Raw genomic sequence first — 23355 nt, forward strand, 5'->3', positions numbered from 1 at the left:
AACAGCTGGGCTTTACACAGCTGGAAGCCACTTCACTGCCTAAATGGCAGGACCAGAGCCCATCTTCCCCAGCCAAAGCAGATCCCCACTGGCTCACAGTAGCAGTAGCAGAGGGACTTTTATCTTCCTACAGACTTGGCTGGCAGGCAGGACAGATGCACAGGGGTGGAGAGCAGACGGGTACCCTTCACTTGGCTCCAAGCTTCCGGCAAGGGCCCAGCCATTACAGCATAAGGCACATCCATCACTATGAGCTTTGGGCACTGGCACTGCCTGGGGACTGGCACTGTATGACAGCTGTCCAGCTGGCTCTGTCTTATACTGAGTTCAGGCCATCCTGGGGGTAAAAGATCCCACTCTAAGTCAAACATTCAAAAACCAATTTCCTTTTAGAACAATAGTTAATGGAAGCACAAAATTTTGTCTCATTCCACAGGAGCAAATTGTTTATAGGCCGTAGCAAATGCAAGCAAAACCTGGATTTACCACAGAACTGCACAGCTCTCTACAAAGACCTCTAATCACCCAGCTCTTCCTTTGCACCACTAAAGAAAGCATCTCTCCCTTTCCCTTGTTCTGCCCCATTCTGGAAAACCCTCACCATGAAAGGCAGCAGAGAGAAGGACAGTGCTCAGGATCAGCCCTTTGTAGCTTTCCTCAGAGATCACCCCCGGGAGGACAGTGGCTTGCCTGGCTTCCTCATGTACATATATGGTGAGGATCTGAAGCTGGATTAGTGTATTTTACTGGGAAATCTGGTCTCAGGATTTTCTTTAGTCTCCTTGCAACAGCAGCCTGCCATCAGTGAAACAAAGGACAATGCACTGTGGAGCTCATCTTTCCTCTCTCCTTTTCCAGAGAACACAAGTTCTGTTCCATCCTTTCAGCCATGAGTGGGGCTGTTGCAAGCCCTCCTTTGCCTCTGATGAAGCCAGGACATGACCCACACTAGATCCCTGACGGAGCCCTGAAGTGCTCCTGCTCCACCAGCACCATCCAGCCAGCGCCACCAGCCCCTCAGGCTTTGTCAGGGCTGCAGGGAGCAAGATGGAGAAGGTGCCCGAGCAGATCTAGCCGATGTGGACCGAGCCCCCATTCCCTGCAGCCACACAGCACAGGGACACAGTAAGCCCTGCTGACTTGCTGAGTGTCTCTGGAGCCCTCTCTCCTTTTGAGAGAGGATTCTTGATCCTTTCCTTTGCATGCAAAGTCACTGAGCATGCACCTGACTCACAGCCCAGGGTCTGGATGTCAGGCACACATCTCAGACATCATGGAGTGGGATGACACTGCTTTTCCACGGACAAGACGTTTTCCTGCAGACTACAGTTCCCTGCAAGCTGCATCCTCCCCCTCTCTGCCATTCAAAAGTGGTCCTGGGCTGTCCCAGGACAGTTTAAAGCCTCCAGGGCACAAGTGGTCTGATGTGACCATACCAAACTATAAGTAGCCATCAGGAGACCCCAAAATCCCCTGTGGTGTGCTGGGTGTGGCAGATGGTCAGCCAAACCGACTTATGCCTTAATCCCAAAGGAAGCACTGAAAACACACATACATCAGCACATCATTTGGGATGCTGGGTGTACCAAGGCTATTCAGCTCCCTGCTGGAAATCAGCTGCTGCCATTTATTACCATGGAGTGTAAATTTGGTCAGGTTAAAATGTAATATCCAGAGCTCTCTAGCATTTTTCTTCTGTAAAAGCCTTTTTTCTCAGGATGAGCAGTTGGGCCAAAGCAAATACAAATACAAATTACAACAAATACAGATTATGGCAACAGCCTGCACAGGGTCCTGCTGCTGCACACTCATCATTATGAGCAGGCATGCACCCACATGGAGGGCAGCATGGAAAAAACAATGAATCGGGACAGTTTAAAGGGCTAAAAGTGGTCTCTCCCAAAGACAGGAGTGCCAGGAGGCCTATCCTTTGCACAGGAAATACTCACAATATAGCTGCTTGTCACCATGGAAAAGCAGGCTCCTTCTCCATGGGTGCAAGAGCTCGGCATCAGTAGGTGCTGTGGCACTGTGTCCCATCACACCCAGCTCGAGGCACAGAGCCCATGGTGATATGTTCCTTCATGCTGTTCCCTGGACACCCAAAGGCACCCAGGAGGCAAAGGGGTGCTGCAGCATTTCCAGAGAAAAATGGATGTCTGCATGGTGCTGACAGACAAAGGTGACTAAAACAGCAACATCGTGAAGCAGGAGCTTCCTGAGCTCTCTCTTTAAAGAAAAGGCTTGTCTCTTCAAGTGGGGTGAGGTGACACTGTTTACTCCATGGAGGAGGGAAAATGCCCTGGTTCCTTTGCCTGTCCCTGCTGCAGGCAGCATGAAGGACCCCCTGGCAATTCCCATAGGTAAAATTCCCTGCCTCAGCCTCACTGTGGTGGAAGTGATGCTTCTCCCACCACCTGTCCCCCCAGGCTGAGAAACACCCAGCACCAACCCAAAATCTGGGCACAGAGTGACAGGACAGGCTGAGGAGGAGGAATCCAGACTTTGCTCTCCCTTTGGTAGTAAAGTAGGTTTTTCTGGTAGTTCTGGAGTAGTGAACCCACAGGATTTTGTGTAGAAATAAATTAAATTTCAATACTTTGAAAAGCAATAGGGAATAAAATATGATTTGTATCATGTTTACTACACTCACTCTACACTCATGTTTAAATTACTTTTGCAAAAAAATTGCCTGCCTAAATATCTGAAGGGCCTCCCCCCTCCCCACAATTTTCCCTGATTGCTACTATTTTTTTTTTTTCCAGAAGAAAACTAGTTCCCAGAAGAAGGGCTCCCTATCACTGCTGCTACAGCCGTTCTACAGGCAGCACACTGTGCAGCTCTGCTGGAGCAGGTCTGCATTCCTGCCAATCACAGAATCCCAGAATATGCTGAGTTGAAAGGGACCCACGAGCAGTTCCCAAACCATTTGTGAACTATGCAAAGCTTTTCATATACATGAAACATCTTTTTGCTTCCATACAGCTGGGAAGAGTTGCACTCAGGTGTTCCTAATTACTTAACTTCAGATCAAACAAAACATATTAGGTCCATCGCTTTCCAGTGGCTGATCTCAGTGGAAGAAAAATAGTCTATTATTATTACCAGCCAGGAACTGCATTTCAGGGCAAGCAGTAGGGATTGATATTCATATTGTTAAAAGCCATGGATTAAAGTTCTGTCAATGACCTGCTATTTCAACTTGCACTGAACTGTAGAAAATTATAATTAAAAGTATATTTTTCAGAATACGACGAACAACTGCAAAAAGGGGTTTCAAATGTAAGTTTCTTTGTAAGCCCCACTTGTAACTACACAGTAGCATTCACTACTTCTAATATCTACAACTTATACCCAGGAGCCTGCACTCACATATTTTCTCTTCTATACTGTAAAAAAAAAATGAAATCGAATATATATCGGCTAACACCCACACAGCATTCTTCCTAATGTATTTCTACAACTACCAAGCAGAGGTCTCCTTGTAAATAAAAGCAGTCTCTTAAATTTATATTGCACTTTTCTTCTTCAGGGACTTTCGTACTATATACAGGAATAATATCCACCATTGCTGAAATGCAGCCACTTTTGGAGTGGAATAAAGCAGCTACTCAATAGGCACAGAGCAACATAAAACATCAGGAAGAGAAACATAACATTGGGTCTGCAACAGATATTTAAGAAGACACACAGTAATTAAGTTTAAGGACTATAATTTAGCCAGACCACTGTGAAAAATGTGAAGGGATCTTTAATTGGAAGGGGTACGGAGCATGGATTTACATCTCACCTGGGATGCGCTACCACCGCAAGGAGACTTGCCTCTCAAGCATGGGGTAGTAAAGCACGAATGCCATTACTCTTGAAGAAGAGGGACCCTGCCTCCCCTCCACCCCATCACTGCACATCTTTCCATCCTTGCTTCTGAAGTGCCTCTTTTCTCTGACACCTTCTCTCAGTACATCTGCCAGGGAAATGAGGTCTTTCCTTTTGTCCTTGGTACTTCTGACAAGCAGAAGCACTTGGGTTAATGACTTTTCCCCAAACTCACCATCAGCTGCTTTCTAGCCAGAGATAAGAGCAGAAATCTTAGTGGGAAGGGGCTTCCTGAGACTTTTGCTGAAGCTGATGGACACCTGACAGCAGGAGAAGGCTTCACCTCTGTCTGGGGCAACCTCCTTGCTCTGCTCTGGACCTACAGCCACCAAAGGGCTTCTTGCCCCCTGTGCCATGGATTGGTGCGGTGAGGGTATCCCTTCCTTCTTACATCCTTCCTCGCAGGGCCTGGCAACAGGACATGGACTCCTTCCCTGCAAGTGTCCCTTTCTAAAAGTGTGGTGCCCTTTTGCTGACACGTGGCTCACGGGTAATGCTTTGCCCATCGTCCTGAACCTTCAGGCTGCACCTCCCCAGCCCGACAGCACCTCTGATGCCCACTAAACACCAGCAAAACCTGGGTGCTTGTGCAACCTGGGCTGAGCAGTTCGTAGAAGCAAACCCACAAGGCCGTCTGCCTCAGAGCTTAGAAGGTGAGATGGTTTTATTCTATGGGCTATTTCTTACCGATGAGGAATTGTTCCTGTCTCCCCCTTCTGCCCAGCAGAAGCCTCCTGCAACCAGCAGCGCAACACAAATGTTTTGCTGCTGACAGATCAGGAGCCATTGTGAAGCTCCCAAGCGCCCCTGGAAAGCATGGTCTCTATCCTAGGAGTAAAGGTGGACTCTTACCAGGAGTGGGGTGAGGTCTTCTGACTTCCACAAGCACAGAAGAAAGGAAGAGCATGGGGCTGAAGGAGCTCAGCCTTAAAAAGGGCAGCACTGGCTGCCCATGAAAATGGCAACAGACAGCAAAACACAGAATTGCTGTTGGCACCCACTGCATCCCATGACACTGCCTGGTCCTGGACAAGTCATGGGTTTCCTGGTCAAATGTGTACTGTGATTGAGGTCTGCACTCTGGAGGGAGGGGCGGAGACAGAAAAGAGACAGTCCCAATTCTTGGAAGTGGAGAAAAGCAGAATGAGCTGGGGAGACTGGTATAATGCCCTCCCACTGTCCTGCAAGGCCTCCTGTGAAGAAGGTCCCCTTGTCCCTCAGATCTGATGTCCTTTCTCTCTCTGATGGTGGCTGGATCTCCTGGGAGTTAAGTAAGAGCTTTCCCCCTCCATCAGTGAAGGCAATGAGGTCCCAGCTGTGGCTATAAGCTGAGCAATGCAGGAAGCAGCTAATACATTCAGGTGGTTTCAAATATCTGTCTTAGAGAAGCTGATGTATTAATCAGAAATGGGTAAGCAGCCATGGGTACTGGGTCTTCAGTGAGACAGCTATCCTATCTTGTGGATCTTGGATGGGGTGTCCCTTAGCAGGAGGAATCACACATAATTAATTGCTAGTGTGGGCTAATAAACCCCAATTCACAGCCTTGTGGGGCTAACTCTGTCCTGTGCAGGGAGGTAAGTAATGCCCAGAGCTGTTTCCAGATGCAACAAGGCTATCACAGCTCCTGTTTGGCTGGTGCAGGGCAGATCCTTCTCCTGGGGGTTCATCTGGAGCAGCATGTGCCTCCACCTTGAGGAGGTTAGGCCAGACCTGCCACAGGTCTGCAGCAGAGAGAAACACCAGCTTTACCCACTCATGATACAATCAAGAAAAAGGTGAATTTCCCCCACCCCTGTTCCCTTGTTCCTCAGTGGCAAACAGGGCCATAAATCAGCACAAACCCCTCTTTTGGGCCAACTTCCTGCCTGCATCCTTCTTGGAGCAGTTTCCTGCATGTTCCACCTTTCAGCTCCTCTGCCCATTGCCCTGGCAGTGGAAACTGAGTGCCTGTGTGGCTGCATGTGCTGACAAAATTCAGCAACCCCAGCCCTGAGCAGTGATGCTGTTTCCACCTTTTGCCCACACTGGAGTGAATGCACTGGGCATGCAGAAAGGCCTTGGGAGGTGAGAGGAGAGCACTGGAGCTGCCTGAATGCCAGACCAGGGGCTGGGTCATGAGCACAGGATTTGCTGTCTGGCTGAAGAACATTTAAATGCCTGATTTTTCCTGTAATCCAGAAAACTTGAGGTGGAGGAAGTAATGGAATAAAAACCAAAATAAATAGGTAGCAAAATAAAGGTTGACAAGCAATCCTGTGTTTAGGGCTGAGGCGGTCATCATCCCAATATTCACAGGGGGAAGCCAATGTGCAACTGCTCCACCCTTCCAGTCCCATCCCATCACTTCCCATCCTTCAGCCCCATAGAGACCAGACTTTTCTGTCTGCATCTCAGACCTGCTCCCTATCCAGCAAGAGTGCTGAGAGACAGAAAGAGGCTCTTGGAGGCCAGTGCTGCAGCTGGATCCAGCCAGGACTTCACCACTCAGCGTGTCCCATGTCATTGGTCCCTTCCTTGCTCCATCTTCTTCAGGCCAGGGGATGAGAAGCACAGAGCAGTGGGGAAAGGCCAAAGCAAGCCACGCTGGGGGCAGTTAAGTACGTGAGAGCCTGGAAGATGTGGATGGATGGAGACACTGAAGCACATGCGGTGCGAGGCAAGGCGCTCCGGCCGCTGGCACACGGGGCAGCTGCTGCCCCACGGACAGGGCAGCCCAGCCAGCGGGAAAGCATGAGGAGACAAGGGGAGTACTGCAGGATATCATCCACTAAGCTGTGGGCTCTGCAGCAAAGAAGGTAACTGTTCTGGTAGAAATTTGTGCTTTAATATATTTTTGTTTGTTTGTTTCAAACAAGTTCCCATTTCCCTGAGGAAGCCCTGTCCGACATTCCCAAGGAAAGATGGGGGTGGTTTTTTTTCTTCCTTCACTTGCTCTTCACATTTCTTCATTCCTATTTTTTTTGTGTTTCATTCCTTCTTTTCTCTCTGTGTGTTTCTTTCCTTCCTCTCTCTCTCTCACTCTCTCTCGTGCACGTGCTTTTTAAAAAAAGTTTTGTCTTTATTTTTAAATTTTGTTCTAGACATTATGACTTTCTCAAGGAGTGCTCCAGTTCTGAACCAGATCCCTTTGCATGGTCATGCCTGTCAGTCTTTGGTAACATATGGACACTTTGGTGTGCCAGTGAGGAGGGGAGGAAGAGGAGCAGAGGTGGCTGAGTAGGAAAGGAGCAGGAATGTCTTGGTCCGAAGACAGGAGCTCTCGCTTGCCATCATCTGAGCAGCACGTAAAGGAAGAAAGTCAATGGGCCACAAAGCCAAGGGCTGTGCAGGGCTGGGACACCGCTTCCTGGAAGAGCAACAGCTGCCAGACGAGAAGGGAGAAAGAGAATTAGTGATGGGACAGATACAGACCTCATCAAACAAGTTAGCACACATTCACGTCTTCTCCCACCCTGAAGCACAGAGAGTTCCCTGATCCTTTGGAAGATACTTTGAGTCTTTCCTGGATGTTCTCCAAAGGTTCCCCAAAACTAACTTTGGAAAAAAGGTTGAATCTTAGACACTTTTGCAATCCAATCCTCCTTTCTTCCCCAGAACTTTCAACCTGAGTCAAACAAAAGACTCTCATTGTATTATGGTTGCATCCTAGGCCAAAAGAAACTTTTAACTGCACCTAAAATTTTGAAAATTTTGGAGTTTTCTGACTTTTGTTTCCCTCTTCATCTCTGGAGTTAAGAAAATTTGCAGGAAGTGACTCTTACTCTGAAGGTTTTCTTGCTTCAAAAATAAATAAACCAAACTGAACCTTGCTCTCCAGTGCCTGTGTGGCTCTGGTTTGCGTACTCTGAACATCTGCTGTCTGACCCACCTGAGGCATGTTATGGAGGGCACAGGCAGGACTGAGGCAGACAGCACACCTGTGATTCCCAGCCAATGCCTACGTACTGCTCACACACACCTCGGTGCGGCTTCAGTCTATGGTGCACCCTTGTGAGAGTGGAGTTTCTCCATTACTCAGTGCTGGCACCAGTTTATGTGGGTGGACTGGAAAGGGGCTGGTGGGATTTAGCCTGGCTGTGCCTCTCTGCTCAGACGGCAATGGAAAGAAGCACAGTCCTCCCTTGTTCTGCACCCCAAAGAGCAGATTTTTTTTCTTCTCAAAGTAGGACTGACTTAACACTACAGAGGCCATTAAAACCTGCAGATCTTTCCCTTTTCAAAGTTTTCATAACTAGAGTTTCCAGGAAATGAGATATTGCAGAATTCCTTAGCTTATTAGGGATGACATCTCCTGGTGGTTCCTTTGACTCTTGCTAACTCTTGACTGTATAGAACAACCCCAAGAGTCTGACGGTCCCTCTGGTGACTTCTGCTGCTGGGGTCAACCATCCTGTTGAGTGCCACCAACACATCAGTGTGTTCTGAAATCAGCCGCACATCCCTAGCATGTGCATTTGTGAATGCACTCCTACCAACTTGTTTGCCTCTGAGGTAGACACCGTCTCACCCTTATTCGGTCCAATTGGCTTCCTTGGGCAGTCTCCCTTTTTCAGAGTGACGTCATCAATGGCAATGTCCCCCTCATAGCTCGTGCCCCGGACACCTTCAAAGATGATCTACAAGCAGAGCATGGGAGAGAGCCCGGTGTGAGGCTGCGGGTGTGGAGAGCCCTTCCTGCACTGCAGGGCTTTGCAGAGGTGAGCAGGACACAGAACAGACCTTACCAGGCCTCTAAGAGAATTATTTCCTTTGTGTTTCTCCAATATTCACAATATCTCACAATAACACAGGATCTGGAAAGCCAGATTCCACTGTTTATGGGACCAACCTCTTTGTGCTGAGTGTCTGTGCAGTAATAAATGAGTGTTAGAGTTCTGCTTTATTATGTGTCCTGTTCTAACAAGCCAACCAATATGGAACAGAACTTACAAGAGTAACTACATTCTTATTTACTGCTTTGAAGTATCCAAAAGCACACTGGGCATTTTGCCACAGTGCCACAACTTAACCAGCCTGTACAGAGCAACTCTCACAAACAGCCCTACAACAGCAAAGTAGCCTGTTGGGTAAAAAACTCAGCCATGAAAAAAAACTCAGCCATGTCCCCAGCCCACAACCTGGGGACATATGAACAACTTGATCAGCACATGCAGAGTTCCCAGTTCATATTCACAAGTGCTCCTAGAGTCCCAAGCAGGGGGCACAGTAGAGGTGGGCTCTGCAGCATGTGCTAGAAGAAACCTCTAGCACTCAGTCACTTTAAACCAACAGGCCAGCATCCCTTGGCTGCTCAGCACTGAGGCACCTATCCATCACACAGACGTATCCAAAAGGAGCTCTCTGACAACCAGCTTCCAGACCAGCAATAATCAGAAAATTTATAGTACCGAACTGATGCTTGCACATTCAAACCTCAGGGAGAAGCGGAGTTGACTTCTATGCATCCACCAAGTCTTTGCCTTGCCCCAGTGACCCTGGGGGTTGAGAGCTCTCAGTGCCCTCCCTTGTGCACCACCGGCCCCTGTGCTACACAGAAAAATGTCTGCCAGGAAATCTACATCCATGGCACACGATTAGGGCAGGTGGCAGGTGGCTCCTTGACTGTGGGCTTGGCTTACCTGGAAGGGGCCAGGCGGGTTGATGGGCACATGTGCTTGCTGCCACATGTTACCCCGATTGCCACTGAGGGACCAGACCTGGGTGTCGATGGCTCGCTTGTTCCGCACGCGAACTAGCAGGTTCAAGGAGCCTGTAAGAGAGAAACAGGTCTCTGGCATGCTGGGGCAGGCAGCCAAGCCTGCCTGCTGGGCTGGCTCCTGGCACAGCTCTGGTCTCATGGCTGTAAGCCCCAGCTGGCCCAGAGACAGCATGCAGAGCCCCAGTGGCCATCTCTGAAGGGAACCAGCTTTCTCCTCTGTTCATGGACAAGTGCCACTGGCAATGTTTCATCCACCTGGCCTTTCCTAGGGAGGCACAGACCCAGATAAAGAGGGGCAGGATGAGGAAGAAGAAGTGTGCAGCATGGCTGGAACAACATGAGAAGGGGGTGGCAGAAATGCCAGCTGCCAAAGACTTCCAGAGGCATCCCATCCAGCCTCCTGCTTGAAGCTGTCTCGTGCTCTACATGAAGGCAGCATGGTTTTGCCTGGCCAAGTCTTCATCTTCCCTGAGGAAACCAAGATTTCCTACAGTCCAGTATGAACTCCAGCACTACCAGTTTTGGACACTGTTTCTTATCATATAATTTAATACTGTGAAAAGATTTTGGTTCCATTACCTTTGAATTTGCCCTTGAAAGAGTTGGGGGCCAATGGCCGATAGCAACCTCCTCTTTGCCAGACTGAGCAAGTCCAGCTCCCTTGACTTCTCTTCCTAAGGGCTTCTGCTCCTGACCCTTCACCATCCTGATGCCCTTCTGCTGGACCCCACCAATTTCTCTACATTCCACTTGAAATGGGGAGCCCAGAACACATATTTACCTGTCCCCATTCACCACTGACACCTGAAATATGCAATGCAGCTAGCAGGGCTCTCCCTGCTCTGGCCATCAGCTGTGGAAACATGACCAGTGTCCTCATTCACCACTTGACCTGGGAGCAGTCTTGGAGTGAGCAGCTGTTCTTTGAAGCACCAGACAACGTTGCCTATTCCACACCACCTGGTACCATCGCAGCCCAATGTTTTCAGAGGTTCACAAAGATCCTGTGAATCAATGCTGACTTCAAGTTCTTTCAAAAAAATCAATTCCCAAAAGGTTTTGTCTATCATTAAACCAAAACCGAAGCCAACAAATCTCAAAGCATTTCCAGTTCTCACTTTGAAAACAGTGTCACAGTTTCCTACCCTCCACCCACACACAAAACCATCTCAGTTTGTCTTCTTGAAGCATTTTGTTAGCATGCCCTCAGATTACTTCTTTTCCTTTTTTGCTTAAGTGAAAAAAATAAAATTTAAACATTCAGTCAGGTTTGACCCAAAACACTTGTTTTTTTCTCGAGTAATCAATCACAACTCTAGCCATGGTGTTGCTCATCAGTGTCTGTGGTCTTCATACACAGATATATTACACCCGAGAGTATGGAGGAAATAGTAACCCTTACTTATCCATCTGTAGTCTGTCTGCACTTGGGATGCTGCATTCCCACATGGGTATGCCCTTTGGAAAAGCAACAGAAAGAGGTCAGGGGAATAGATAGGGAAACACACTTTCCTGTATAACCCTCCTCCTACATGATCTCCCCAAATCCTTCATTCTTGGCACATTCACCTTAAGAGCACTGTGTGAAGGACAGGGACCTGGAAATGCTCCCATCAAGTGCCTGGCTGTCAGAAACTGGGAGATACATCACAGGGAGTTCAGAGCATAATAAAGATGATGAAATGTTTAGATTCTTAGTAAATGACTTACAAGAAAAGGTTTAAAAAATGAAATATGTATACAATTTAGTGAAAGGAGGATAGAAAACACATTACTGTCTGGAAGTATTCAGAAACATTAGCTGTAAGGCCAGCTGAGAAAACTAGATGAAGGCCTGACAGGACATAGCATATCCAATCCCCTTCCCTGGTAGTACTAAGTTTGGGATGCACACCACAACCCAGGACAAGGAGAAAAATAGCTTGTTTCTCTCTCTCTCTTGAGACCAGCTGGCACTGCACAACCTTGGGGGATCCAAGCCAATGAGACCTCCCTCCTGGAAACACAGTGCCACAGATAAGAGAAGTCACGATAGGAGTCTCTGGAAAAAATAGCTTTGAGCTGCTGATTCCCTGGCATCTTCCCTTCCTTCAGCAGCTTCCTGTGAAGGAAAGTCTCTCAAAGGATACCAATTCCTCGTGGAGCACCTTGTCCAAACTGACAGCTCACGCAGGAACTACATAACCCCATAGATCAATGTCAACAGGAGTGTGTTCAGAGCAGCTAATTACAGACACCAGAGCCAGTGAGGTGAGGGATTGAGAGCAAATGAAGAATTAATATGAAGCTCTAGCAAGCAAGGATTAAAAACAACCATTGTCTATTCTATCCTCATTTGGGGACTTGTAGCTAGGATTTGCTGCACAATAGCCTGGCTGAGTAGTCAGCACTGGGACAAATCACGCAGCAAACGAACTTTGATGCCCTAGGAAAAAAGCAAAGGCGAGATAGAAGGAAACCCAGAGAAGCATCTGGAATGCAAATTAGTGCCTCCAAAGCACTGGTTGTGAATGCCTGGCCTAAACCCAAACCAAGCCTGAGCACATCCTGGCTGACAGCTCCATGTCCTTGCAGCATCAGGAAAAACAACCTTTTGGACCCCGAATTCCCTAATTCAACAATACTGAATGCAAGCAGGCATTCTTCAAATTGTTTGCAATTGGAAAGGAAGCTCCCTTATCTACTCACAACCTGCAGTGTTTCACTACTCTTGTCTACACATGGAAAACTGAAGGTCAAACAGAGGAGCAGCATGCCCATGGCTATCTTAGAAATCAGTCAGAGCTGTGAAGGGCAGCCAGCTCTCACAGCCCTACCTGCAATCTCTGCTAATTTACAGTGGCTCCCTGAGACTGGGAAGAAACTTCAATGCCTTCATTTTCCAGTAAGACTGTCACTGGGAATATGCTTCTGGGAGGCATGGAGGAGGCTACTGGACTTGAAACAGTGATGAAATGTCTATCCCATCTGAACTGAGTCCACAGTATTACAGATGTTAAAGTCTGTGCAGGTCTTCTACTTTACTCCCTTCTACCATGTGTCAGTCTGCCACCAGCTGCCAGTCAAGTTAAGGGTACATAGCCTGTGATGGAGGTATCTGTAAATGAACCTCCAGATCTGTGCTCTAGGCCAAGCCATAAAATATTGCAGACTTGGACTGTGGGAATCTCCAAGTCATCTTCCTTTCCAGAGGTTACAAACTGAAGAAGAATCGAAGTGTGAGCTGCTCTCCAACTCCTCATCAGTGGAGATGAGAAAGACTCGCGTGGGACAGTCTCCAGTGCCAGCTGCTGCAGTCCCTGTTTTTGACTGGTTTCACACTGCAATCATGCCTGGTTTCCTCTATCAGAGTCCAAAGCCAGTTGGACAGTTTTATTATCTATTTCTCTCCTTGTTGCCCCTTCCCCATCTCCCCTGCCTGGCATTTTAAAAGGGCACCTGCAGGTGAGGCACACAAAAAGACAAACCATCTATCTGCTGCTCTATCTCTCCAGCTGACCAGAGACAGACTAACAAAAGGGAAATCCCAGGACACCAGCAATCCTGTTGTTACCTCTTCCCATACAAGGCAATCTTTGCATTTGTCTTGTAATCTGTATTATTCCTTCTTCCCAATCAAAAGGGAGAATAAAGGCAAATGATGAATGATGAGGAATTAATTACAGGCAAAGCCAGCTGTACCTTCTGCTGGCTGCCTTGAAGACCAGAGCTGGCATTTCAAAAGAGTGGCACTCACACAAAAGACCAGCTGGGCTGCCAGATAGAGCAACCCAAGGGATGCCTTTAAATGTTACATTCTCACAACAAAAAAAGGTCTTCACTCAGTTTCCACAGGGTGGGGACTTCACTTGCAGTGTAGCTCCAGAAGAGCTGGTGCAGGCAGCCGTGGGAGGGACACAGAGCCTGTACAGGCAGGGCCATCAGCACAGCTGGTGTGGAATGGCAGAGAAGGAAGAGGTGTCCTCAAGAGTGCTCTTGGGGAGTTAATGCAGGGTGATGGAGTGGGGAAAAGGCTAAGGAACAGCTCAGATTGCATGGTTCAGATGAAAGTCAGGCAGCTGGAGTAGTCAGGAAGAAAAGGGAGGATGACGCTATGCACTGAGAGATGGGGTGCCATACAAAGTGCAGCAGAGCTCTGTGGGATGGGTAGGGAAGGCTGTTGGGATCCACAGACAGGAGCTGGCATGCAGCCTGGTCTCACTGCAACTGCCTGCTGCACTCCTGTAAGATCCTTGTTCCAGTACAGGGCAATCTCAGGAGATCAGCTACTGATGAGAATTCCTGACTGTTGCTCCAGTTTAGATTTGGCATTCAACTGGGAATTCAGGGCTGAAAACCTCCATGGAAATTCCCATGGCATTTCCAGTGCAGGCAAGATCGAGATAAGAAGATGATTGATTGCAAGATATATCCAGCAGCTAGAAGGAGATTCACGGTGTGGAGGGGCTTTAGACCTTGCACAGCTTAGTGGAGTCACTCATAGACCCAAAATGAGGGCTAAAACCAATCCAGGGAGAAAAGAGCTTTTATATTTCTAACAGGGGCTCTGAGGACATCTTTGAGTGTTCAATGTTAATGCCACTGATCAGAAACTAAAAGTCCAAAGCTTAGTGCAGGCAAATACCAGGAGCAAACGACAGTCTCCAGAAAGGATCTATTACTGTTTGTAATCTCCACAACAAACACAGGTCTCTCTCTCTCCCTCTCTCATTTAAATGGATGTTAATGAATAGCAGTCAGCATCAGGCTGGTTACAGAGCTGGGGGGAAAGTTATTGCTCTGAGAGCTAGAGAGCAGAGGATGGAAAAATAATTGTAGCACAGACAGAGATGCAGAAATAATACCAAGTGGTACTGACTCATAATTCCTAGGAATGTAAGTTGTCTTTGTGCCATGGTAGGATGTATTTACTCATTCACAGTCTCTCAGGATGCTTCACACATTAACATATGAGCAGAAAGACAATTAAAGCCTCTGGGCTTCTTTCCACTCCCGACTACAGAGAACTTTTTTTCTACATGTCTTTCACTGTTCTCACCTTGGTGTGCAGGGTCCCCTCTGTCCAGCCATAGGGTTACTACACAGACCTGTTTCTGCAGCCACCTCTTCACTAAATTCAGAGGACGAGGGTTCAGAGAGCTCATCCTGGTCAGACTTTGGAAAGCACCATGATCCCACCTCTACTCACAAGGTACCTGCACTGGGGCAAGGAGAACGTTCAGCCTGTACTGCCAGCTGATTGCTGTGGGACACTCAATGCTCTGGTACTGTAGGGAGGCTATGGAGAAAGGAATCAGGGGAATCAAAACCTCCTGTTTCCTGCTGTATCTAGGACTTTCTGAGGATATAAACAGCAATAAGGTAAGTTTTGATTTGCAATGTTTCCCCTACAGCAAACCTGTGAAAATTACTTATAAGTGGCTACCGGGAATTTTCTTTGGAGTTAACTGTGGATTTCAAAAACCCAAAGAAACAAACATATTTCCACCTCTGACCTCCTAAACCACCATCAAATGAGGCTGGACTTGAAGCAATATTCCCCGACATGGCAAAGCCAATTGCACAGATTGATCTATGATTCATCACTATCTGTCTGACCAGTCTGGCATGTACAGGAATGTCAGGAAGGAGGAAATGTACCAGCAGAGAAGCAACAATACTCTAGAAAGACAAAGCAGACATATGGCTGGGTCCCTGGGGAGACATACTGGGCAGGGGGGACCTGGGCCCTGCAGACAGTGGGGTAACTGCAGTGGTGTTGTCTTGTGATGAGGAATAATGGGAGGAAGGCAGGCAAGCTACAGCTATAGCTCCTTTTCTCCAGCATATCCCCACCTGTCTGTGTACATAGAGAGCAGATGGTGATATGGCAGGAGCAGACTTGCAATGGAGCTATGCTTGAGCTCCTTTGCTCATTTGATCCACCATTCTAATTAGAGAAACTGTTAGCACAGAAAGATGAATGATACAAGACTTCCATCTTTGATACTGTGTTTATAGAACAAAATCCTGGCACCCCTTTTCATGGAAAATTCCCTCAGAGGTTGTTTGTGACCAGTAACAGGTTTTCTATGTGTGGACAACAGGATGTCATTTAGGAAATTCAAAAGAGGGAGAAAAAAGGTCTCCACCATCCATAATGTTAAATTTATGCTATCTCAGAAGAACAAAGGTCCATCTGATGTTCAGCTGGAACAGAATAGAGGGAGGGTACAGGGAGGGTGACTCAGGTGTAAGTTCAGAGCTGGTCACTTGTTGGGGCCATGGCTGTGTAGGAGCCCAGTGCTGCTGGTGACAGCTCCAGGCAGGGCTGGGGGAACCCCAGGTACTGGGCAGGGGAATGGATGCTCTCCTTCATTTCTCCTGCAGCTGCTGGCAAGCAGGATGGGAAGATGCCAATGGAAGCTCCTCCCTTCTTGCCTGCTGGAGCTACTGGTCCCCAGAAGTGCTGGGTACTACCTTAGAGAGGAGAGGCCAGCCTGGGGGAAAATCATAGAATTGTTTACATTGGAAAAGATCTTCAATATCGAGTCCAACCGTTAAAAATTAGAGTATGATAAACCTAGCAAGAAGGAGATCATGTGTAGGCAACTTTCCCCACCAATTTTGCAGACTCAAGAAGCAGAACTCATCTGTGAGGTCTGTTTGTTCCTTGTTCACCCTCTGTTTCATGACATGCCCAGATGCCTTCAGGTGATGCTCTCTCTCCTCCCAGGTTTGATAACTCACCCTTTCATCTTTGGCACCAGAGACAGCTGGGTCCTTTGTGGGACTCATGTGCTCAGCTCTCAGACTGAGAGCATGCACTGTGCTCAGCACTCTCCAACGAGCTGAAACAAAGTCTGTTTCATCGACACTGCCAGGTTTAAAAGAGCACAACAGCCAGGCAGGGGACTCTGCCTGTCTCCCTTCTGTGGGCAGGCTTTGCAAAGACCTCAGCAAGAGAGGAGATAGCCTCCCAGAGCCCCCAAAAATACAAAAGATGCGTGTGAAAGGGTTCCTGACAAAAATTCTGCACACACAGATGTACTTATGCTGAGGAAAATTTTGCCTGTCTCTTCTCTGTCTCTATTAACAATTTCCCTATTTCCCCATCATCACCCTGTCTGTGGTGTGTCTCAGTCCCGGGAGCCAAGCACAGCAGCTGCATGGCTGCAGGGCTTGGAGCAGATGGGCTGTTTAATGCCACGCTGAAGCCAGCGAGACAGCAGGAAGGAGCAGCTGAGATCACATATTCTTCCTGCTGAACTGAGGACACCCCTCAAAAGCTGTTCTCTGGCCTCATCCTCTGCCTGACCCAGGGAGATGTGAGAGGATGAATGGTTCAGGCCTTGAAGGTGATTTGCTGCAGGAAGGCTGTTTGTTAGAGCAGGCTGTGCTCCCAGCTTTGAGCTCATTATAGCTGGGATGCATTATAGGATGCATTATAGCAAGTGACTTTCCCCACTTCATGTCTGCCTTACTCGCACCACAAAACTTCAAGGTGACTAGCTGAGACAGTGAGACTGCAAACCTGCAACTGCAAACTCCTTCAAGTGTTGGGGTGCCTGTCACCCTTGCAGAGCTCTCTTTGGGAGAGGAAGCCACTCCGAGAAGTGATGGTGGTGACTGACACTTGTTGAGCATTTATTTGATTTTCTGGGACGCATTTCCTTACGTTACGAAATCACATCTGGTTGAAGCCTGAATACAGATAGGGATGGATGCACAAGTAGTGAATCATAGTTTGCGCTCTGTCCCTATAGCCTTTATCCTGTCAGGGTACCCGGGGGTTGTCCAAATGTGCACCTGGAATGACCAACAGTGAAATAATTAATGGTCTATGGAGACAATATAATGGTCTATGGTGACAAGGGAGTGCTAAGAAGCAGCTGGATATGCTCTGAGAGGTCCTGTTAAGTCTGTTACCAATTTCAGAGTCTGACTAATTGATACAACACCTGATGTCTCAGGAGATGATCAGGTTGCAGTGTATCCTTACAGCTCCTCAACTTTGCGCAAGGCTGCTGCTATGATTAAAGTCTGAATGGAAAGATGTTCTGCTGAATGAAGGGAGGGGGGATCACAGCAACTGCCCACCAGAGGAATAATCAGGTGATCTGTCATGACTTCCAATCAGGTGATCAGGAGCAAAGAAAATCTGTGGGGATTCAGGGTATCTGCAAATGAATGGGTGCCAGCAATCTGTGCTCCAACAGCCTTCCCAACAAATCCTGCAGCAGCAAAATAGTCAGACATTCAAATTGTAAGACAGAAGAGGACTTTTGAAGAAGGCAACATTTCAGCGCCTGTCTGCACTGGGAACTTGATTCAGTGATGCCCTTTTAGTGAGGGGCAAGGAAGGCCAGGGATCAGTGAACCCACACTGAAGGTACTAAACAGAATGCTGACATCAACATGAAGACACAATATTTGTGGAATGAAAATGACATGTAGCCAATCCACATCTGAACACCTTTCTCTCATATCCATGTCTTCTTTAGATGTTATGCTCTTTGTTTTAGGGATGATCCAATCCTACATATCAAACATGCTGTTGGTGCTCTTTGTAAGTAATCATCTAATGAAGGTATAGACACATAGTATTTACTGGGCTCCAGCAAAAGTAACGGAAGGGAATTCTCTGCCCTTGGTTATGCAGGAATTTTGATTAGATGATGTATCAGTACCATTGGGTCTTAATAATCTTTACATCTATGCCTCTAATCCAAAATTCACTGAATCCTTTAGAAAAACAATGGCTTCATTTGTCTCTGGTTCAGAGCCACTGTATTGAACCTACAGAGGTTGAATGACACTTTACAAATACCTGGTCTTTTTGCTAGGTATTTAAAATCCTTGCTCATGATCATGGTATTTGACTAACCCAGAAAAACCCATGCAGATACTACTAGATGAGACCATGATCTATCCAAAGGGTCCATACCACAGCCCACAGGAAGGTGCTGGATCTCTTAACAAATCAATAGTCAAATACTTACTTATTGATGGCCAAGAACACATCTGAGGAAGTGGAAAAAGAATGAGTATTAAAAAAATTGAATAATTTTTTTCATTACAAACTGTTCACTTAACTCTAACTGCAACTTGTTTTCAAGAGCCTAGAGGGAAGTGAATCATACTCATTAGGAAAATCAGCCTCCCCTCAATCAATCCAGTGATGTAATCTCTACTGTGTAGAGTTATTGCTCTGGAGATAATGGCATGGATTTAATGAACTACACATTTCTGTATAAGGCAAACTTCATGTATCCAAAGAATGCAGCTACCTCCAGGGTGCCACCTGTATTACTGTGCAGTAGCAGGGTGCTGTGTTCATAAACAAAGTATTGGTAGGAAAAAGGGAGCTATGATGTTGAATCTTACAAAAATGATGCCATTGTGGTTCAAGCTGCTTTTGCATTGATACCTCTGGTACCTCTCAATCCCTGTGACCTGACAGCTCTGACTAACGTCACTTGCCAGGAACAAGTTGAAGCCACATGGCACCTGCTGGCTCCTACGTGTGATCATCCACTACGGCCTTTTAGACACACCTTTGCACTGATCGTCTGATCTGAGTTGAAGAAGTAAAGAAGCAATTCAGTTTGGCAGGCCTTCCAGACCTTTGGTACCTCCTCAGCAGGAGGGTTTCACTTGTGACACTGCCTGTGTAAGTGGCCTAGCCACAACCCAATTCCCTCTGTGAAACAGCCATGACTTTCTTGAACTCAGATGCTGTGGCAAGTGATCTGATCAGGTCTCATTGTTTCCACTGACTCAGAACCAAAATCTTCTTAAATCAGTCCCCATCACTTTTCCTCATGGGATCTTAGAATAGAGTAGAAGAGGGAAAAAAGAAAAGGGAAATGAAGGAAAAGAAGAGTTGGAAAGGACCGATGACCACCAACTACCCAACCACCTCTCTAGGAAGCCCATTCCAGTGTCTGACCACCCTTTCAATAAGGAAATTTGATCCCCCCGATGTAGTTTTGAACCATTCCCATGCATCCTGTCACTGGATACCATGGATCGGCACTCTTCACCCCTTTTGCCTCCTCAAGAAGCTGTAGAAAGCAATGAGTACTTTACAATTTTATTGGAAGCTTCCCATCCTGATTATACATAGACCAGACTTAACTGGGGTGGTCAGATAAGGTCTGTGTCAGCATTGGAACAATCACACCCTTAACTCTCCATTCAGTGGCTGAAATTTCCATGTGTCTCTCAGCAGCCTTCATCCTGTGAGCTGACCATGAAGACATCTCTTGCTGCAGGGCCTGCAGTGAGCAGGAGGCTGTAGAGATCATAGCCTGGCTACCACTGAGTTAGGAGGCATGAGAAAAAGGTGGCAGGGGACTGTGGTGGAAACAGTCTGTCAGGGAAACTGTCCTCTTAAAGCATCCCCCTCTCAGGCAGCCCCTGGGAAGGGAGAAAGGGGAGTCTGATGGCTGAAGCAAGGACTTGAGGATTTGCTCTGAGCCAACCTGGCAAAGAGGCTTTTTGAACTTGGTGAATAGTTGCTAGCTGCCATGGCTAGCTTCCTCCCCTGAAGAAAGCAAGCAGTTCCTCAGAAACACAGAAGCACAGAATATTCTGACCTGGAAGGAACCCACAAGGATCATCTAGTCCAACTCCTAAGTGAATAACTCATCAGGAATTAATGCCATGGCAATGTCATCATGAGCACCAGGCTCCAACCAACTGAGCCTCATTTGACATTTCTACACCAGCCGCAAGTAAGACACCCTTGTTCTTGAATGCACGGTGGAAATGGGATTTATTTTCTTCCCCTCCTCCCAGATTTTGTGTTGGGGCTGGCAGGATCATAGGTCAATGTGAATGCTTGCTACAGAGGTGGCCAGAGGAAGAAAAAAAGATGACCAAATAACTTCAGAAGAACAGGGACTGCCTCCAGGGAACTCCCCTTCATACTGCTCTCTCATCAGCTGAGAGATATTCAACAGCTTCCTGCTCTGCTAGTCACTGAATATTTTATATCATGGCTACAACCAGTGCATTTGTATTCTGCTTCTCTCTTTCGTCATATCTATTATAAACGAGTAGTGTCTGGGAACTCTCCCAGGGAAGATTTGCCTGGATGGCTACGGATATTTTATAGTCAAATTGTGAGAGTAAACCAGCTTTCATGTTCTGTAGTGGGGGAAAAAAAAGGTAATAAAAGGGTTATTAAAAAAATAAATAAATGTCGGGATTTTATACGGCTACCTTTTGTAGTGACAGAGCTTCAGTTTACTCCACGACAGAGCTGGAGTTGGTAGAAGAGGCTTGGGATGGGAGACACCCTCTTGCTGGCATTGTCTGCTGACAGGAGCAATCTGATACACTCCTGCTGGCACCTGGCTTGGCAGGACTGCACTAGCACTCACCCCTGGTGAGCCAGGGATTGTGGCTGTGACTACAGGCATCAGGGATAGTCAGGTCTATGGAAAGAAAGGCATGGCTCAGGATTGCAGCAACCCCACCTTTACCTTCACATTGTTGCATATGTGAGATGGATGGGAGGGCAGGGTCTTTCTCCTCATTTCACAGAAGTCCTACTGCGTCCTACACCCTCCTCTAACCCAGGGCTAAAGAAGATCTGAATAAACTTGTATGGCCCTAAGAACTCTGAGAGCACTTTAGCCAATAAGGGAATCAAGCTACTGAGTTTCAATTTGCTGGCAGATATATGGTGGACCAAGTCATGTATTCCACAGGCCAAGAGAAAAATAACTTCTTTCTCATTTCATTCTCTTTCTATGTCTGTCTCTGTCTAATCAGTCTGATTTTAAAATTTGCTCTCAGCTCAGCAGCACCCAGCGTGGAAATCATATGGCATTAGAAAATCTATCCAGCTCACAGAAATTTATCAGCCCCTTTGTACAACAAGAGGAAAAACAGGGGTCAGGCAGGGGCCATAACATTGGGTATGAAGGGAAAAATCAACAGATATAAAAGGTGTCTGAAACTGAGGAACAGAAAATGGCACTCAGAGGCTTTCCTAGATCTCAGGAGTCACCCTCACTTCTGGGTAATTTGTGGGTAGAACAAATCAGTAAAGATTTAAAATGCTAAAAGAAAAAAAACCCTGTAATGAATTGATTCTCTGGCATGTCCAATCCACCCCATCTCTAGATAGACCACCACAAGAGAACTGTTAAACCAGGCTCTTTTCCAAAATCGAGGAAATGTTGATGAGCTTTTACTTCACCTGTGAAATGAACTTGGGAATATGACACAAGAAAAAAGCAAGAGAGGCCCCCTCTCTCCACATCCTTTTTTTTGCCAATCGCCCACCAGTCTGGCCACTCTTCATCAAAGAATGAGACCCCTTTCCAAGCCTCCAGGAGAAGACGAGCAGGAGTTAGGCAGCAGAGCTGACTTACCATAAGGGCCAGCTGCAGGGAGCATGAGTTTTCCAGACAGCATTAGCATCTGGACTCTGTCAGCTAAGCAGGACCAGCAGGTCCAGGAAAATCCAGTGTGAGCCAACATTGACAGTGCTCTGTCTGAGCAGCCTGCCAACACCAGAATGACTACAACATGGAGCAGCCTGTCTCCAGGGGGAATCCAGGTGTGTGAAAACACCTCCAACCTAGCCCAATTCCAAGTGCAGAGAGAGGATACAAACCCTCAAAACACAGACACAGATGGAGACCTGCTCAGTGAACTCCAGCCCAGCTCCTAGTCCCTGACACCTATGGTGTCAAGGTTTCAGCCTTGCCCAGATTTTGCAGTTTAACCTCTCAGCTGTGCCAGATGTGCACAGAGATGTGGCCAGACTGAGGAGCATGTTCCCTCTCAGTGACATCTGCAGTACTGAGCAGAGAGTGGTTAATTAACCCTGCTTATTGAAGGGCGGACACATTCCTGCCTGGGCCTTGATTTTTCAGTCAGGCTCTAGTCCAGCAGGTGATTAATAACCCTGTATTCTGTGGAAAGAGTGCATCTATTATTCAAATTAATGAAATTATAATCAAGAGGTGACGAATTAGCAGTTGCTCCTTGACTGGATATGGAAACTCATTAGTGTGCCAGGCACTTCTGTGGTGCTCGCTGCACTCGAGGCTTACAGCAAAGACAGGAGGGAGCCAGGCAGAGCAGGCAGCCCCTTGGCACAGCTGGGGGAACACATCCTGCACATCCCGATGTGGCTGTGTCCACCCCAGAGCTCTCTGGTTCACAAAGTCCCTTCACCCTCTTCTCCTGTCCAGTGGACAGACTGACTGTAAGGAGCTGCCCCAAGGATGGGCTGTGACAGCCTCACAACTCTGACACTGCTGGGCTATGGGACAAATAATTGAGTGCAGCAGCCCCGCTGCTGCTTGGAATGCTGGAGTAGGACTCCCACCCTCTGGAATTGCTGGTCGCAGGCACAGCTGCTGAAGCAAGAGGCTGGAGACCTTCCCCAAGAGCCCACCTGAGGCTGAGTTGACCCTTCCCCAGAGGGTACTCACCGATGTGCTTCCCGTACATGTGGTAGTAGAAGGAGACACAGTAATACTTGGCAGAGATATTGTAGAGGGGGCTGATGAGCCGGGCTTTGTCTCCTGTCACCCGGGGCCGGGATGCCTTGATGAACATGTAATAACCTGCAGAACGAGAGGGAAAGGTGGGCAAAGGCAGCATGCACTGCATCTCCCTGCCTCCAAATGATGGGATGCCAGTGTGGCTGGGAGACCACCCCTCCTCTGGGAGACATGACCTTGCTCTGCCCAACTGCTCTGTGCCCACTGTGATCCTGGCCAGAGACACTTGCAGGATATCTTGAGTATATCCTCCCCTCCCTCGGCAGT

The 23355-nt window shown here is 47.5% G+C and overlaps 1 protein-coding gene across 1 annotated transcript in view; it reads right to left on the reverse strand.

The window, feature by feature from the left end:
- Positions 1 to 7148: 7148 nt before the first annotated feature.
- Positions 7149 to 23355, reverse strand: part of MDGA1 (MAM domain containing glycosylphosphatidylinositol anchor 1) — a 137909-nt gene continuing 121702 nt past the window's right edge. The window contains exons 14-17 of the mRNA XM_062490317.1: positions 23017 to 23151; positions 9498 to 9628; positions 8387 to 8495; positions 7149 to 7240 (exon numbers count right to left, since the gene is read on the reverse strand). Of these exons, the coding sequence (XP_062346301.1) occupies positions 7149 to 7240; positions 8387 to 8495; positions 9498 to 9628; positions 23017 to 23151 (467 nt within the window). The remainder of the gene's footprint in view (positions 7241 to 8386; positions 8496 to 9497; positions 9629 to 23016; positions 23152 to 23355) is intronic.

The sequence above is a fragment of the Cinclus cinclus genome, chromosome 3 (assembly GCF_963662255.1).
Source record: "Cinclus cinclus chromosome 3, bCinCin1.1, whole genome shotgun sequence".
Classification (NCBI taxonomy): Eukaryota; Metazoa; Chordata; class Aves; order Passeriformes; family Cinclidae; genus Cinclus; species Cinclus cinclus.